General features: G+C 44.1%; 2 protein-coding genes across 7 annotated transcripts in view; one reads left to right on the top strand and one right to left on the bottom strand.

Moving 5' to 3' along the window:
- Nucleotides 1-2510: 2510 nt before the first annotated feature.
- On the bottom strand, nucleotides 2511-17935 carry LOC116946673 (alpha-tocopherol transfer protein-like). 3 transcript variants are annotated; one of them, XM_032961863.2, is made up of 7 exons: nucleotides 17485-17932; nucleotides 15494-15700; nucleotides 9321-9632; nucleotides 7769-7902; nucleotides 6662-6855; nucleotides 5467-5577; nucleotides 2511-3899 (listed from the first exon to the last, which is right to left on the bottom strand). In XM_032961863.2, exons 3-7 carry the CDS (start codon nucleotides 9548-9550, stop codon nucleotides 3618-3620), a joined length of 951 nt encoding a protein of 316 aa, XP_032817754.1. In that variant the 5' UTR covers nucleotides 9551-9632; nucleotides 15494-15700; nucleotides 17485-17932; the 3' UTR covers nucleotides 2511-3617. The 3 variants fall into 3 exon arrangements, with proteins under 3 accessions (XP_032817754.1, XP_032817756.1, XP_032817752.1); XM_032961865.2 differs by lacking the exons at nucleotides 9321-9632; nucleotides 15494-15700 and having other exon boundaries at nucleotides 17654-17935; XM_032961861.2 differs by lacking the exons at nucleotides 15494-15700; nucleotides 17485-17932 and having other exon boundaries at nucleotides 9321-10075.
- Nucleotides 17873-19312, top strand: part of LOC116946672 (regulating synaptic membrane exocytosis protein 2-like) — an 81635-nt gene continuing 80195 nt past the window's right edge. For all 4 annotated transcript variants that reach the window (XM_032961854.2, XM_032961856.2, XM_032961857.2 and 1 more), the window contains exon 1: nucleotides 17873-18198. In XM_032961854.2, coding sequence (XP_032817745.2) covers nucleotides 18155-18198 — 44 coding nt within the window. In that variant the 5' untranslated portion in view covers nucleotides 17873-18154. The remainder of the gene's footprint in view (nucleotides 18199-19312) is intronic.

The following is a 19312-nucleotide window of genomic DNA, read 5'->3' on the forward strand; positions in this document are numbered from 1 at the left end:
TACATTGTGATCGCGGCATCTTTTGAGGAAGGTCAGCGTCTCGATGAGCTGTGACTTCTTGTCCCGTTGTCTGTTAACAGCTCTAACAGATAGGTGAAAGCCCTCCCTGTAGAGGTTATCAATTCTAGATTTAAAGCTTTCGTGACTGCAAGGATCCATACTCTGGTTCTATTCGGTAAAGTCACGTAGGTAAAAAATAAAACAACAAACATCACGACGTTTCGGCCACAGCACAAGCGGCATTCATCAGGTGAAGGGATCAGGCTGTCTCGAGGACAGCGCTGGAGTGAAACAGCCACGCTCAGACCGCGGACCTTTAAGCTGTGTGGAGGAAACAAGGTGCCTTGACAAAGGAATTAGCATAAAAATTAGCATTTGATTGGCCGACTTAGCATAGAGGTGGTGTACGTGCGGGTGGACTTGCCGTTTGGTGCGGGGGGGGGGGGGAGTTTACCTATTGATGGTGTGAAAAGGGAATTTTTAAGAGCTGCGAAAGTTTGGAAACGTCGTGATTTTTGTTGTTTTATTAAAAACCAACAAGATCATCACAAGTTCGAGCTCCCTAATCGACCCAACTAAACGTCCCTCCCTAAAACCTTCTGCTGCAAGACCCCCTAGATTCTGTGGTCTTCCCAAGATTCATAAAGAAGGCACCCCACTACAACCCATCGTATCCACGATCAACTCCCGTACCTATAGACTAGCCCGTTTTCTGTCAGATACCTTGCTGCCTTTCACTGGCAAGACCGCCTCTGTAGTACTTAACTCAGCCCAATTGGTCTCTATGGTCAAAGACGTTGTACTGTCCCCTGACGATATCCTTGTCAGCTTCGATGTGGTCTCTTTGTTCACCAAGGTCCCAGTACCTGATACCATTGAAATAATTGAAAATTTGGTCCAACATGGACTAGACCCCGACACACCTGCACTGGTTAAGCACTGCCTCAACAATACCTACTTTACTTGGAATGGCTCCTTCTACAAACAAAATGAGGGTACCCCCATGGGATCCCCCTTGTCACCAGTGATAGCCAATATTTTCATGGAGAAATTTGAATCAGACGCCATCCAGACTTCCACCCTCAGACCTTCCCTGTGGAAGAGATATGTGGATGACACTTTCGTCATTTGGCCACATGGCCTCCCAGCTCTGAACGTTTTCCTACACCACATCAATTCCAGACATCCCGCCATCAAATTCACCATGGAAGTGGAGAAAGATGGCAAGCTCCATTCTTAGATGTTCTGTTTGAGAGGAGACCTGATGGCTCATTGGGGCATTCTGTCTACAGGAAACCCACCCACACAGATTCCTACTTGAAACCTGATTCCCACCACCACCCAGCCCAAAATAATTCGCTCATCAAAACTTTATACTATAGGGCTCATTGCATTTCGGACCAACACCACCTAACCAGTGAATTAAAACATGCACACCTGGCCCTCAAAAGGAATGGATACTCTGACCGTACCATCTGCCAAGCTGTTTCTCCCTCTATACAGAAACAACCACTTGATACTCTGGTAAAAACCATCACACTACCATATATAGCAGGCGTTACTAAAAAGATTTCCAAAATTCTAAACAAACACAAGATCCAGGTCCGGTTCAATACAGTACACAAAATTCGTGATCTGATCCCATCCGTGAAGGATGTCATTCCTGACTTACAGTACCCCGGGGTTTACAAATTGAGTTGTACCTGCGGTGATGGCTATATCGGGGAGACAAAGCGATATGTCTCTGACCGAATTCTCGAGCACAAATCAGATTTGAAACACGGCAAAACGAATTCTTCTGCCGTGGCTGATCACTGTTACAACGCTGTGGGTCATCACGATATAATTTTCTCCGATACCAAGGTTCTTTGCAAACCCACGGGTTTTTATCAGAGATTTGTTCACGAGGCAATTCAGATCTACAAACACAGACACAATTTCAACCGAGAAGATGGTTTCAAATTAAGCAACCATTGGAAAGATGTTCTAAATCGAACTTAACATTAAACTAATTTTCAATGGTACAGTATATTTTTCAAGTAGTGGTACCCCAAACTTTCGCAGCTCTTAAAAATTCCCTTTTCACACCATCAATAGGTAAACTCCCCCTTCCCCCCCCCCGCACCAAACGGCAAGTCCACCCGCACGTACACCACCTCTATGCTAAGTCGGCCAATCAAATGCTAATTTTTATGCTAATTCCTTTGTCAAGGCACCTTGTTTCCTCGCACACAGCTTAAAGGTCCGCGGTCTGAGCGTGGCTGTTTCACTCCAGCGCTGTCCTCGAGACAGCCTGATCCCTTCACCTGATGAATGCCGCTTGTGTTGTGGCCGAAACGTCGTGATTTTTGTTGTTTTATTTTTTACGTACGCGACTTTACCGAATAGGAGCAAAGACCATTCAGGATTACAAACGTTTTCATTTCTCGTATCGTCGTGGGATGCGTACGGTTCGAGGCACACTGATATAGTTTACAGAAGCTATGCAAGGATGTTGAAACAAAAAGATGTACATTAAAAAAAACATTTTATTTCATGACATCTTGATGAATATGTAGGAGGGGGTCAATTAGTGTCAATCGGCGTGAAATCCGCCTCTATATAACCGTGTGGGTACTCATGGCAGCCCTGGAATGTAACTCTGTTGAGGTGTATACAATCAGGATGTGATCTGATGCTGTAAGATTGAACACAGCAGAATAATGCCTCCACTCCTCAGAGCCCCCTGTTGGCAAGGCCTATAGAATAGGAAAACAATTTAACAAAATATGGATAATTTGGATGGCAATGAAACTCCAAAGCAGAGCACCTCACTCGCTCACAGAAGCCGATGCCGACGCAAAATACCGAGCTGACGGAACATCGCTTCACCGTCTCCCTCCCCACGTGCGAGCTTCCTTCCTGCGGTGAGATACAACGGGCGGCCTACCACAGTCATCAAGAGGCAGCTAAAGACACACGTGTATGGAAGAGCTCTCAAGTGACACTTAAGCTTATCCACGGAGCTCAGACGTGTGTTATCGACTTGCTGCACAAATTCTGTGCACGTTATAAATCGGACTTTTCTTATTCATGGAATTAACGGGTTTTTATTGTATTGCAATAAAACTTGTATACCGGGGGCTCCCCTTGTCTGAATTAACCCAGTATTTCGAGGACGCACTGTAATTTCCCACGTGCTCCCAGTTGAGACCGTTTGAAGAGTGTACACTCGCAAGCCCTTTCGCCTTCATTCCACCACTGTTACCCTTGCTACTGCGTAGTTGCGTGTGGTTGTGTTGAACAACTCTCCGATGTGTTTTCGGGTTGCACTGCATCTTGTGTCGTGCTATGTCCAACGTTTCGCTGCAAGTGCAGGGAGCTTCTTCAGGAACTGAATAGTAGTGAAGTATGGCCAACTTGTATGGTCAGCTCTAAAGAGAAGCTCCCAGCACATGGTGTTAAACATCGGACATCGTGCCAAACAACGTGCGGTACAACCCAAAAACACTTCACAGTTGTTAAGAACAACCGTGAAATCTATATAGTAGCAAAGATTCAAGTGGTTGATTAAAGAAGAGCACTTTTGAGTGTAAACACCTCAGACCTGGAGTGGCCTTCCTTTGCTGAATCTAAACCTAGAACTTGGTCCACTCCTCCTCGGGCCCCGCCTCCTCGATAGCGCGGTTCAGATCCTCTTGCAGCTTCTTCTCCTCGGCCGTGAGGACCTCGTCGGGCGACTCGGCCTTGGTGAAGGAGATATTTCCAAACGTCTCGAGGAAGTAGGGCTCGGCGGCGAGCAGCGTCTGGGTCCAGGTGTCGGTGGTGATCGCGGGCGCCGTGCCCCCGTACTCCGCTGGCAGCAGATCCGGAGAAATCTTCTTGTGCAGCGACAGGAAGTCCGAGCCGTGGAAGTTCATCTGCAAAGAAAACACGAACGTGTGCACGTCGAGGGGATCTGCCGTGGTGGAATGGTCGGCACACTGGACTTGCAAACCACAGGAAACAATAGCGCAATATTCTTAAATGCGCCCCCTGTGTGTCCACCGAGCAGTATTTGTTGTTACACCACAGAAGATCGGCGGCTCGTGTGCGGTGGGGTAAAGTTTAGGCATTCCCGCCTCTTCAAGACACCAGAGCAGCTTCAAAGAGCTGGGAGTAATATTCCCTTGAGGGGCTGCCTAGAGTGCCCCCACTAATGCAGGCTCTTCTGCCAGCAGTGGCTACCCTAGCAACTGGAGGGCTGCACCTTTACATGCACAGCCCATTTGTCAATCCACTGCTGGATGAAGGCCTTCCCATGCCGTACAGTGAGGTTTATTTAAACTGTGCGGGTTGATGAAGGTAGTGGTAAGTAAAGAACAACAACGACACATTGTCTGCACTGCCCTCCGCTTCGCACAGCACCGACTCCACCAGCTTTACGCATGTTAGTCGCCCATTCAAAGGATGTCCTTCTGGATGATGTGGTCATGCACACGGGTAAACTAAAACAATTGCCCCCTTATAAGACCGCGTATTGTTAGCAACCTCAGCATTTGAATTTCTATTTTTTTTTTAACGAGTTTCAGACGCTCTCCATACCGGCCAAATTACTGGTCGCAGTGTTTAGTCGGCATTACTCATTGCCCTTTTGTAAATTTGAAAACAGTGGATTTAAAGCATCATTAATTATGACAAGTGCAGGCAGGAAGCCAGAGGGTACGCTGGATGCTGCATGCAAAGTTAGGCTTCCAGTAATTATCTCTTCAGCCTCATCATCACATTTACTGCACATTTACAGTTAAAACAAAATGCAAGTTTCTTCAACCTGTCCACCATACTGCTGCTGATACTCCTGCTGTTATGGAGTGATTCATGCAGCCAGCTATGGCTGCAAAGTTTGGTCGTACGTGTTATGTATATCGTTTATTGTTAAATTCGAATCACAGTTCCTATGATCACTGTTACATTATTTTTATCGCTTTATTTTGGTGATTTTGATTTTTTTTGGTTTAGCCACGTTTGTTTGTTGTAGTACAGAGTTAGCCTGATAATTTAATCTAAATTGTCGTATGGTTGTTATTGTTTGACTTGCATCCCACTGGGATTTTTGCACACAGCGTTGAAATACGGTGTTTTTTCTGGAAGACTTTGCTGGTTTTTCCTGGATTTTTCTGTTGCGTGTAGTCACTTTAAGATGTTTCTTGTTCATGTTTTTGTTTGTTGCGGTTGCACCCGAGTCAAGAGCCGCATGGCTCACAGGGTTATACCTAATAAATGAAACTGAAACTGAAAAAAAAAACTAGCAGTATAAACATCGGTCCTGCTCATGACCAAAGAGTAACACAAAATACCGCAACAATACTTGTGAAGGGGGGGGGGGGGTGCCCCGGACGAGTTCAGATATCACTCACCACTGATGTTAGCCGCCCCCCTTAAATTGAAATTATGTTGCCCGGTGACACTTACATAATGTGATCACAATCATACCAGGTTAAGGCTTACCCGTTTTCTCATTTTTTCCTTGAGAAATGGTTTTATCATCGCAAATACGGCCTTGAATATGACCGGTTCATTAATGCTGCTCTGTCCTTTAATTCGCATTGGGAAGGCATCCTGGAGGCAAAGCACAATGCCACTTTGTATTAATTCGGAATGTAACTTAGGCATCAAGCGCTTAATTACAGCGACGCGATTACAGTATAGTAAATCAGAGTTAAGGTTGAGTATTCTGGTACTGTAATGAAAGATTAACTAAATATAATGCTGATTCATACAAATGAATGAGAGCTTCTTATTTGGTTCTTTCGGTAAAGTCACGTAGAATGAGAATAAAATAATAAAATAACAATAAAATTCTCACGACGTTTCGGCCACAACGCAAGCGGCCGTCTTCAGGTGAAAGGTACAGAACTGTCGGGACGACAGAGCTTCAATGAACGATGTTAAGATTCGTAGCGACTTTTAAGCTGGTTGGGAGCTCTGTCGTCCCGACAGTTCTGTACCTTTCACCTGAAGACAGCCGCTTGTGTTGTGGCCGAAACGTCGTGAGAATTTTATTGTGTTATTTTATTATTTTATTCTCATTCTACGTGACTTTACCGAAAGAACCAAAGAAGATGAATCCTTGCAGTCACGAAAGCTTCAAATCGAAAAAGAATGAGAGCTTGTTTGGTTGAGTGGTGAGTATATGGCTCTGCAAAAATCGCATACCTGCATTTAACCTCATAATGGCAACTTCCAAACTATAATGTCAACACCCCAAGGTGGAGCGGACTTTGACATTTTTAGCCACATGGTATACACGACCGATGCCAAAACTCATTCTTTTGATTACAGTTGGAACAACGAGCCATATAACAAACATACACTTGTAATATACTAATTTTTTTCAGTTTGATTACTTGGGGGCTCTTTAAACATGGTAGCCACCCTCAAATCCCCCAGAAGCCACACTCTGCGTGACACGGCAGATGATGCGGATCACTTCACCAATCTCCGTCCGTCATCTCCTGTCCAGCGGGACACATGCAACAGAGCTGAGACTTTTTCCTCAACATTTTTGTATTATCCATTTATTGGTGTAATCAAACTGATGAACAGCAAAGTACCATAATGGATTAAACGATTGGATATCCCAGCCTTTTCTTTCATTTTGAAAGTGATTTATGTCACATGAAGAGCATTAGGTGTGCCTTACCTGCAGCACTGTAGTCATACGCTTCACAAAATATGGGCTGAAGTTGGTCACCTGGGCAAGGCCCAAGCCCTTGTAGTCTCCTAGGAGGACGATCCCGTTCACCTGCGTCTCCTCCGACTGCAGCAGCAGCTCCAGCGTCATGTACATTGCTCTGAGATTCTCAATGATGGGAGTCGTCGAAGGGTTCCACTTTCCTGTTGGAAACCAAACGTCAGAGCGAGACCGTGCGTTTGTGCTTGCACAAGGACGCGGAGAGAGGCGCAGAAAGGATCGGAGTCTTCAATTTAACTAGGATTTGACGTGTGCTGAACTAATGTCACACTATTTTCCAAGAGTGGCACGGTGGTGTGGTTGGAACAGTATTCTAAGACTAGTTTTGACTGGTTGGCTATGTGGCATAACCTCTCCCTTCCTGATCAGGCTTACAATCAAAAGAAATATCTGAGGAACTTAGTTTAGAACGTAGGTTTTCACGATCAATATCATCCATAATAGAGTTTTTTTTGGGGTTAGATCACGTAAATATATAAATGTGTTGTTAAACCCGCCACCACCTGACACAGCCAACTCGTAAGAGTTGTCACGTAAACAGAACATGCCAATTTGTCACGAGTACAGCACACCTGTGTGTTGGAGAGCCAAGCCACAACATTTACAATCTGAGATTACAATCTGAGATTGTAAATGTTGAGATTGTAAATGTTGTGGCTTGGCTCACCAACACACCGGTGTGCTGTACTAGTGACGAATTGGCATGTTCTGTTTACGTGACAACCCTTACTAGTTGGCTGTGTCAGGTGGTGGTGGGTTTAACGACACACATTTACGCGATCTAACCCAAAAAACCCTCTATCATGAGGAACTCTTGATAGTGGTGAAGGCAAGGGCAGCTGCCTCTATCCAAACCCAGGATGGCAGTAGTACCAACTTTGGGCTCTGACTTGGTATTAGGCCTTTGAGCCAGCACGCAGCTTGCTTTTCCAACTCCGATTAAACTAATTTGAACAATGTGGCATCCATACTGTGCGTTAGTAGCAGCACGGGTTTCTGCAAGCCCAGCAGAAGATGTGGGTCTCCGTGAAAGTGAGTGGCAGGGTCCCCGCTCACCGGGACTCTGGATGATGATGCGTCTGCCCTGGGAGTCGCGCTGTGGCACCACGCGGATGAAGCCGCTGTCCAGGACGTTTTTCACGGCGGACGGACGGAAATCCTGGAAGACGTCTGGCCAGGTCTGGTGGCACCTAAAATTAAATGAATCCACAGAGGAGCGAGACGAGATGGCAGTTACATAACTTTACACACACGCGGACGTTTGTTCAACACGATTGACAATAGCAACAGCATCTCAGGAATGTGTTTGTGTGTGGCCAGTGAAAAAGGATGCCTGTAGGAATTTCAACTGAAGAGCAAACCAAATATCAGCATACGCACGTCAGACAAGGGCAGCTACACCTTTACAAATTGCACCACAGTACAGCAGAAAGCAAATAATCTGCGAAGTAATAATACAAAAATCCCTGTAATTAACAGTTTATTGGCCATTTGCGGCTGCTCCCGTAATCCGCGGCACACCGCCGTGGTGGAGTGAGAACGCTTGGCGCGCCGCAGAGCGTGATCCGTATCAGTGGCGGCGCTCACGCAGAGCTGCAGGGAAACGTGAAAGGGTTTTTCTTGTTGTTGCCATATTTTGGATGTGCGTCTGCAGAGACTGGATTTGTTTTGTAGACAGGATTTAGCTTTTTTGACAGTAGGATTTCGAATCCTTAAACAAAGACCCTTGTCACAGAAGCGCACTATTTGGGTCTCTGAGAAACCCTTAATACACGGAATTATGGTAGGTTAATTCAGCAGCTAGTTGCGTGCCGCGCACTCCCTTGTAATCCGCGGTTTTTTTTGCTGATTAATGGAATTGCGCAAATAATTCCTCTCGTAATTGGTGACACCACATCCGTATCAACTTCTTTTGGGGGGATTATAAGTCTGACCTCCGTGGTGCATCGCGCGATTACAGGATCAGCGAAATTTCCCCCCTCGCATCCATATGGGGTAATGGATTTTTGCTGTAGTCTAATAAACAAGAATTACACAGGATGTTTGAATGAAATAAATAAAGTGTATAAACATTGCATTCATTACTCATTAAATATATCAAACAAATGACATCGGTCAGCCTGGCAAGTTTAAACACTTTTAAACCATAGCGATATTTCAAAGCAAAAAATTGCGTCAGTTTTTCCCCCCCAACAAAATGTTTCGTAAAAGTTTCGGTTATAGCTTTGAAAATTGGTAATTGGAAAAGACGTAAAAAGATCGACACACTTCTGATTCAATTAGCAGGATTGGCAAGTGTGAATTATGATCTCCGACACGTGTTTCAGTGTTTTGTTTGGGCATGATGTCTGACATTTCCCTCCACGTGCTGGGAGCTTCAGGGTAAAACCCAAAAACACAATCAGAGAGTTACTTAGCACACCAACAAAAAACCCTCCACCGGAGTATACCTTGTTTTGTTACTGCCATTCACCACAACGGCACAGTGAGAGCCATGCACGTGTTTGTGTGTGTCCAGTGTGTTTGTCGTCATGGCCATCAATGGCAGTGAGTGCTTTGATCTTGCGTGTGTGTGTGGATGTGTGTTGTGGCAAGCGATAGACGCTACTTGTAGTAGTTCTTTATCAGCTTCAAGGTCTTCTCGTGGTCAAACTTCCTGGCTCGCAGGAACCGCAGCAGGAAGGCGTCGTCCGTCCGGGCCGGGATGTCGGGGCGACGAGCGAGCGCCTCTCGCAGCTTCTGCACCTCCTGGGCCCTCGTCTCGGGGTTCTCTCCCAGCTCCACGCGAGCCCTCTCCACCAGCTCGGGCGACAGCGAGCACACGTAGCCCCCTGCCATGTCTCTCGCGCGGCCTCGCCTTGTGTGTGTGCGAGTGTGAGGAGTGGTGCGAACAGCCGAGAAGGGGAATAGGACACGCGCTCTGTGCAGGAGAGAGAGAGACGCAGAGCAGATCTTGGGCCACTCAAAATGGCTGGCTCTTGTTTTGTCAATGTTTAACTTTGCAAGTGTATGTACAAAGTACAATATGATAAGGAACAGGTGACATGACATCGAGATAAAGTTACAATTTTTACACTTGTTTTACTGCTTACAGTTCGGACACTGCTCACAACTGATACTCGAGTAACATTTTTCTCTCAAGTTCAATATTTTTGTTCATATAAATAATGTCACGTTATATTTAGAAGTTGCACTGTATTTTAAATAACACACATGCAAATGGTAATTTAAAAATATATCCTCAAGGCTATATCCTTGACCTTGCACTTTGAACATTCCAAGGGCCATTTATCCCAGTGAGTCCCTTTGCTTCAAGCATGAACACAGTGATTGGTATTCTAGCATTGTTTGGCAAAACAATTGTGCACATACAGCTTGGTTCATATTGCACCACCTTCACGAACGTTGCCATGCCCCCGACCCACACCTCCCTATGGACGAATTTACAGACAGATGGACAGCACCTGCGCATAAATAAATTCAACCTTAGTTGGAAAGCGTTAAAATGTAAAAATGATTGGCAAGAAAATTTCTTTGGAACTCGTATCCCAGGAAAGCTACACAACTTGATTAAGTATTTTTTTATTTATTCCACAAATAGGATCACTTATTTGGGTGAGTGGCTTCAGCCAGTTACTTAAATATTGGCTTCTGCTTAAGTTTTTTTTTTATCTCTCTCAAATGTTTGATTATGCATAATTTATAATGCCGTGTCCGTGGGTTAAACGTAGCATAAATATAAATGGTCCTTGGTAAACGTGTGCAATATAAAGCTGCGGAATCGTCGCTTTAGTTAAACAAAGTGTAATTCTGATTTAAAGCTTTCGTGGCTGCAGTAATTCATATTCTTAGCTCTTTCGGTAAAGTCACGTTGAAATTGAAATTGTAGTAGTTACATTGGAGAAACCAAACGCCATGTCTCGGACCGCATTCGTGAACACAAAGCAGACCTTAAACACGGTAGGACCAACACCTCGGCCGTGGCAGATCATTGTATTAATTCAGTAGGCTCACATGACATTGACTTCTCCAAGACAGAGGTTATTTGTAAGCCATCTGGCTACCATGAGAGATTCGTTCATGAGGCTATCCACATATACAAGCACAGAGACAATTTCAACCGAGAAGATGGATTCTGGCTTAGCAATCATTGGAAAGATTTGATTAACCATTTCTGGTCTTAATTGATTGTTCACGCTTACAGTGGCTTTCAGACAGCATACATTAATTTTTCGTCTCCCCCCTCCTCTTTTCAGAACATAGATGGACTCGTCCTTCTAAACAAACTGCCAAATCGCTGCACGTGGCGCTGACGTTTTTTATTAGAAATAAATAAATACACCGTTTAAAAATAAATAACTTAATGCGAACCGACACACCTGATGACGACCGTTTGTGTTATGGTCGAAACGTGAGAATTTTTATTGTTTTATATATATTTTATTGTTTCCCTTCAACGTGACTTTACCGAAAGAGCTAAGAAAGTGTAATTCACCATCTTTCTCGTCATGTGTAGGTGACACGGCGGTGTAGTACAACACGATACGGACAATCTTGATTTGAAGCTTTCGTGACTGCAGGAATCCATACTCTTTGGTTCTTTCAGTAAAGTCACGTAGATAGAACATTAATAGATCACGACGTTTCGATCACAACACAAGCAACCTTCATCAGTTGTGAGTTCCAGGAGTTTCTACGTCAGCAGCTCTCCTGCTGTGTTTGTTTCACACCTGATGACGGTTGCTTGTGTTGCCATCGAAACGTCGTGATCTGTTCATTTTCTATCTACGTGACTTTACCGAAAGAACCAAAGAGTACGGTACGGTCACCACCTCCAATGGCCCCTCATAGCACGTGATCAGCGGTGGCCTAATGCCCCCACAGGTTATCACTTGAGCACAGAGAACCTTTCACATCCTTTTATCGTCGCAAACCTCTCCCTTTTATCATCGCAAACCTCTGTTTTACGACTGTCACTGTTGAAAAAAAACTATCATAAAACCACTCTTTTTCAAATATTAAACACTCCGCACCACAGACTGAAAATCCGATTGTTAATGAATCCCATGAAATCTGGAGACTCATAGGTGCTGATTCAACACACCTTGCAACAGAGGTGCAGACACCATCCCCTCTCTCTCTCTTTACTCCTCTGCCCATTGCCAGCGCCTGGTTCCAACTCCGTCTATCCATGCTGCTCTTGAGCTCTCTTCTCCTTCTCAGTTTCACCGCGCGCCCCCTCGCTGCCTCGAGCAGCAGCACCAGCAGCATCATCCGTGTCCTGCCTCTTGGCCAGGGCGTCCTTCATCAAGAGCTGTCGCTTCTGATGGTGCGCTCACTCCTCATCCTTCGCCTTGTTTTATTGCCCCGTACAGTGCATTTGAAACTCTGTTGCACCGCTGTGCAATGCAATTATCTGCATCACGATCGTTTATATGAACAAGGTCACGTGTTTGCAATGATGGCTTCCATGATATTACCATAGAATGCCATGAAAATGGCTCATATTTATGCAATGGAGCCACACTAACTACAGACGACTTGAAGACTACTCTGGAAACATTGAACTGGTTCATTTCAAAGTTGCACACACACTATGTGAGTAAATCGTGTGTACAACATCTATAACTGTGGTGTGACACTGACTCTAAACCTGTTTAACAAAGTTATATCTATGGGACGTTTTGGCCAGCATCAAAGTATGAAAAATAAGATTAGATTTGTACTCTTTCTGGCAATGAAACAGGTGTACAGATGTTTGAACAACAAATTGATACCTTTTACAAGTTATCAAGTCTGTATTAACCACACGTACTTGTGGTGAACATGCAAACAAACATGCTCTGGTAATCTCTGCATTGTCTTTGAAACTGATTGGCCGACACCAGAGAAGCCTTCTTTATAGCCTAGTCTCACCAGTGTCAGATCAGAGAACGCCAAAATGCGAACACTACAAAGGCAATGCACGTGTCAGAGCACTTGCAGGTCGGGTTGATCATTGTCTTTGTACTGTGTTTGAAGTGGGACATGTATAAATGGTTATATTGACAGCCGAGCTGTTTTCTTTGGTTCTTTCGGTAAAGTCGTGACTTTACCGAAAGAACCAAAGAAGATTAATCCTTGCAGTCACGAAGGCTTTAAATCGAAATTTAGCCGAGCTGTTATCACTTAGTGTGTGGTTCTTGGTGAGTGGTGAGGAGTGAGCGGTAAATATCTTGTGTGAGTGGTGAGCATCTTGTGAGCATCTTGTGAGTGGTGAGCATCTGATCTGCGGAGATTGTGGTGCTTGGAAAGACGTGAGTGATGAGGGTCAATGTATTGTAGTGACGAATGTCTGCTGAGTGTGTCTGGTGAGTAGTGAAACTGCGAAAGGTAGTGACGTGAGTAAAGCATCATACTCGTGTTTATTGCATCGCATCTAAAGAGCAGACAATGCTATCGAGGGCTTCAGTTGGAGGCGAGGCTATCGGCGATCCGGGAGTTGAACCTGTACACCCCTGGTGTGCACGCCGGGCTGGTTGAGCTCGGCACAGCCGTACCCCCAGAACACGACACCGTGCAGCTCGCCATTGCACACCGTAGGGCCACCTGAGTCACCCCACAGCGAGACGGAGGAGTCGGTAGGCTTCAACGACAATGACAACAACAATGCTAATGTACACGGACAGGGCATTATCGGTCTACTACTGAACGAAGTCCTCCCTGCACCGTGGGGATTAACTATACTCTACCAAGCTGGTTGGTGGGGGTGGTGAAGTCAGGGAGCATAGACGTGGGAGCACAGATGTATTGTACAACAATGGATGTTGTTGCACTACCCACTGCTGCCCACAATGTCGCTTCCACAGCCTGTTACAGCGATAAATGATGATCAGAAATGGGAGCTGTGCTCTACGCACACCTGGCAAGAATCCTTGCCTCCTCTATGCAGTCGATGCATGTCATGCTCGTGGTGATCATGCCAGGGTGAGATTTGTTGCAGACCTTATTGATTTAATTCAATGCATTGTTCATGTGTTAGACAGAACATTTGATTGGTCAGTTACCCAGCTGGCTTGCAAGCGAGAACATTGGTGCATTAGCACAGGACAACATCAAAGTGAGACCTACGGAGGAACGGGAAACATCGTAAAATAATGCGTTGGAGGAAAAGGCATAATGATTCGTATAGAACACAAATGTAACTTTTTAATTTGATTTAACCAGGGTAAGGCCCCATTGAGCTACGTGTTTTTTTTTCATAAGCGACCTGGCCAAAAATGATAGCTCAACGAATTGGCTCATCATGTGGAAATGTAGTATCACTAACACCCACCAGCGCGGCAAGGAGAAGGAACATCATCGTAATTCTTGTTCATCTTCAAACTGATGGTGTACGAACAGCCCTTATATACCACGGTGCGACCTTCAGTAACAACTGCTCATGAAATTGCCGTTCAATTGCTGCCAACGCAGTACTTATAGAAAATTGTGCATTTGCTTTACAATGTACTGTAATTATGTAAAATTGCAATAAATTTCACAATGTTATAATTGCTTGTTGACATTAACAATATACACATTATTAGCTTTAAAATAACTGTTGAAACTGATGTAACGTTTTCACGTCTTGTAATTTTCCATTCGAGATGACAGAACGGTAAACAAACCTATAATTGCAATATTTCTGAACAAAAAATATAAAATAATTTAACACTTAGGTTTTTTCACGCGGTATTATGATTCATAATTAACTGTCGGGTCAAACTACGTAATAATCTTGATAAAACATGTGCCGTAAAGACTCTCCGGAGCCAAACCAATTAATGGTCATGTGTACAAGCGTTAATTGCGCAAATTATTATTGTTTCAGTTCACTGGCTAGTTGAAGAAGAATCCTCACAACCAATTGTCGTAATGGGATTTGACGTTTCATTGGAAACTGCGTCACACATCATCAGGGCGAGGTCGAGGAAGTCCAAATGACCACGTCTTGATTTCACAGGAACAATCAACCGTTACAAGTTAATATTTTAAAGTGGTATTATAGAAATACATAATAAGTAAATAACTGGGATCACATGATACATTAATCCAGTTATCCATGGGTTATCCATGGGTATTTGGTGCCACTTAGCTTTCGTCGTAATTCCTATCTGCAATTTATGTTAGCAGATAATTTGAGTCACGTGGTCCCACTGGCCCGGTCCATAATCCAGCCTTGCTAGCGGAAACCGAAGCACTCAAACTCACGCATGCAAGTTAGCAACACTTTATCTCATACAGATAGGCAGATAATATTAGCCGGCACTTGGCTCTACCACTTGATGACAAGCCAGGGTATGGTACCTCGAAGCCAATGGGAAGGGAGTTTCGCAACATTTGTGTGATCCACCAACGCTCGCCTCCAAAGTGCTCGATTAAAGACATGTGCCACCACTGCACTTTCTTGGTTGTGTTTGAGACATCAGAATTGAAAAAAAAAAACTTAGGGGGCATCAAAGAGTTAGAAACCATTGATAAGAATCCTGTGGTGCTTCTGGATCTGACAAGCCGAGGAGATGGCACTTCTGGTTCGTGGGTTACTAAAAAAAGGGGGGGTGGGGGGTCGTAACCCCCAGTTTTGACATAAAACCACTCACCTCAATTTCTCGATTGCAAAAATAATAATTATTATTATAAGTGACAGGTTTTCCAATTGGTGTGATCGGGGAGTGATATTCCGAGAAATAAAATAGACTATTCTAAGCCTTTGCCATATTGTGAAGGTACATGGGACATACATGGGAAAAGCATGATCACCATTGAGACGGAGTGAGTAGACTGACATGTGCAGAAGCGACATGGATCGATGTGTCGCAGGACCGCATGTGATGGCGATGGTGTGGCTTGACTTGTTGCTCTGGAGATCGGAAGATCTCTGATCGATGCTCGTCACCGGAGTTGCTGATGGCGCGATTTCTCACTTAACAGAGTGGGCCGCGTGAAGACTGGTGCCAGCTTCCACTCCTATGGCGATGGTGTGGGGAGGCCGTCATGCAGGAGTGGACGGGACATGGATGATGATTGTCAGAGTTATGAGAAACATTTCAATTGAGACAACTATTTCAAATGTCATTGAATGTATATCAATAAACTGAGTTCGCTCAAAATGTATTTTTTACTGTAAACCCGAATGGCTGTGTCACTGTGAAGCTATTTTTCAACTGCAAGAATTCTTCGAACGGCGATATGGCCAAGCAAAATTACATTAATGCCTTTGGTCCCAGTCGCGTTGTGAGCAATGCCACACCGGGTACCCAGTGCCACTGCTTTGCAGCGCGACATACAATACATATTTTTTAAACGTATGATTACGATGAAAGGCACTTAGGCATGATATGTCTATATTCTACAAAAATGACATATAGGACATAAATAATGCAAGGTCCCAGAAATGTCCTGTATGGATTATAGATAAAATATGCTTAACCTTTGCATGGCAGGGACCTGTGAATTGTAATCATTGTGTTTTCGATGTAAAATATCGAAATAGCATGAATAAAAATTTTAGATAAGTAGCAAATTATTACCATCACATGGTTAAAGAGTGTTCAATGTGTTATTGTGGCTGAAAAGTGGATCTCTACCTATGTGGTGGTGGAATTTCGATACCTAACATGGTACTATATTAAAAGGTAAAAGCTAAAAAAAGGAAAATGTTGAGCAAAAAATAAAATGTTATTCAAATAAAAAAGATATTACTGAGAACAATTTTGTGAAAACGCTGCAATAGGGAAACAGGGTGCAGATTGCAGTCCATAACAAACACTGTGCTCTTCAAATACGTGTTGTACGTATGTTCAACTTCTTTCGCACTATACGTAGCCAACCGTGCTAATCGGAGGTGCATTTTGATGCACAACACCCATAATGTGTTATTCTGAAGCACTGCATATACAGTACAGCAATTGTTGTCAATCCAATAGCGAATAGGTGCCGCCCGATACCGCGGGTTGCGGGGTCATTGGACCATACTTCACCACGCTGGTCGGTGCGGGTTGGTGAAGGTGGGGAGCATAGACGTTGGAACATAGCACAGTAGAATAATTAATCTTACTACACTGCCCCGCAGGAGCCCATAACACCTGGTTTGTGCATGATGGTGACTCATCCAAGCACTACCCAGGCTCAGACCTGATTAGCTGCCAAGAAATGACAAGATATAGCAGATTCTGGGTGATATGTTTATTTTGGTCGTATACATAGGGTAGCAACTGCTGAAATGTAAATACTCGATCTGGATGTGCTCCTATGCATGCTACAGTTGTTTTGATTAAACTTTCAAGGTTGCAACAGATGGACTGACCTGCTGTCGAAGTAAAGCGAAAGTATAGAAACCACATCTGCTACTCGAATTAAATTCATTCTACAGTTGTACCTAAACTAATTCCAAAGATGTTTTTTTTGGATTTAAGCATAAATGAGCCTCTAATCAGAGACTATTCGCTCTGGGAGTTATTTTCATGCGTGGGCAGAGAAAGCAAAACATTTCAGCACCATGGACAGTTCTACGAGCTATGCAATATCATGCATTGACATAAAGTGCAATTAACAGGTTATGATATCATAATCATTTTTAAAATACAATGTCCGAGATGAAAAAAAGTTTGTTCAAATTTTTTTAAATAATTCTGAGAGACAGAGGGTTTGTTTTACAGATAAATGCTAAAACAAAGGTTGCATCAATATTGCATTACATTTCCATTGTTGTTGGTGTTCAATAACAAAATGAGCACACAGCTTCAACATACCACAGTAGTGGAGAGCTTTAAAACAACGAAGCACCATCTGCAGTAATCACAGCCCACGGTGGCATTCTGTCTTCTCCTCGTGAGTCAGCATTGAACGCCGACTCGTTTGGTTTAAATCCTCGAACCATAGTGCGACATCCCCCCAAGCTTCCCCACCACACAGACAGACCTACAGGGTCGAGGTCCCGTTCCTCTGTCCGTGAGCGTCGCAACTCCGATCCGGAGGCGAGATCTCATTCATGAAGGCAGCGTGCGGCACTTTGTGAATGAACCCGGCCAGTGCCGAGTGTTGATTGAACCGCACTACGTCTCAGCCGCTGAATGGGTGGCTTCGGAACGTGACGACTACGCAGGAGCTCTGCTGGGGTCAAAGCGTGCTCCACAAAGGCACATTTGCAGGGATGGCTGGATAGACGCGCTCACTCCTTAACAATTCTCTCATTCTTATTCCTGGTGCTCAGTGGCCCCAGTTTTTTTTGTTTCCTGCAACCACCCCTCCCCTCCCCCCTGGTCCCCCTCCCCCGGCTATCGAAGTCTCCCTTGGTTATTTGAATGTGCAAACCGAGTGGGGGGCTCTTTAGTCGCGCGCATCCCTGGAGCCACTGAGTGCGGCGGCTCTCTTGTGTCGGGACGCGTGAGAATACCGGCAAAATAATCCCGTTGGAAAAAAATGCTGCCTCTGAGTCTCAACCTGAAACAATGCTTTAACGCCGGGTAAGTGAGCGCTATCCCGCATCCCCGCTTGAACGCACGCCTATTGTTGTCATTGTCATCATCATCGTCGTCGTGATTGTGTTTAAATGTCCATCGGGAACTGCAAGCCAGTTGAGCGCACTGGCGGTGCTGCCTGTAAAGCAGGCTTCGGGCCTAGTGACATACAGTCCTGGGCTGCACACAGGCACTGTCAGCATGAATCAGTGGCACGCTGTGTCTGTGTGCGTGCTCCCAGCTGTGATTCCAGGGCATACGCCTTGTACAACATTTCAATGCCACGTATTATTATTAATTATCATTATTATCTCACAGTGCATAGGCCTTGGGCAGCAATTCAATGCCACGTACTGTAGTGTTATCACGGTACATACGCCTTGTTACAACAATGCATCGCTACTTATAATCTCACAGTACATACGCCTTGTACAACAATGCAATGCCACGTCGAATTTTCATCATCTCAGGCGCATTTCCCTGATATAATTTTCACAATAAATGTGCCAGAGTTGTGTGCAGTGTATTTAAATGAGTGGGGAATGCATTAAAATGTTTAAACCATCTCTCACTGTGGCATTTGAATCATATTAATGCAATTTTCAGTGTTTTCGTGCGTTAATGTGCATGCAAATATATATTGTAAAAATTGATGGGATGGTGTGATTTGTTGTTGTTGTAACTTGCAGTTAATTTCAACTCACACAATGTAACAAGCTGTGGCATTACAAAAAGCAATTGATGCTAATACGATTTAATGATTTGCATATTGTTCTGGAAATTATAAATATTGGCAAGAAATAATACGAATTACATCAAATTGTTAGACACATAGTATATGTGTAAGGTTAATAAAATGTCTACACTCGATATCTGCACAATTAAAATATTTCAGATAATACTGCAATGTTAAAAAGACTGACAGTCCTCAATATTTTACGTGAACATTAATGCACGCATACATACGGAGTTTTTGGTTATTTTAGATTTTAGATAATTGCTTCGGGAAATTGGGAGAAAGATAGGTGTTGACAAGTGTGGTGTGAACTGACTCAGTTATCAGAGTACATCTATAATGGGCGACGAGGTATCTCTACAAGAAATGGGTTTAATAATTGAG

The sequence above is a fragment of the Petromyzon marinus genome, chromosome 27 (assembly GCF_048934315.1).
Source record: "Petromyzon marinus isolate PM22_M1 ecotype Great Lakes invasive population chromosome 27, UKy_Petmar_22M1.pri1.0, whole genome shotgun sequence".
Lineage (NCBI taxonomy): Eukaryota > Metazoa > Chordata > Hyperoartia > Petromyzontiformes > Petromyzontidae > Petromyzon > Petromyzon marinus.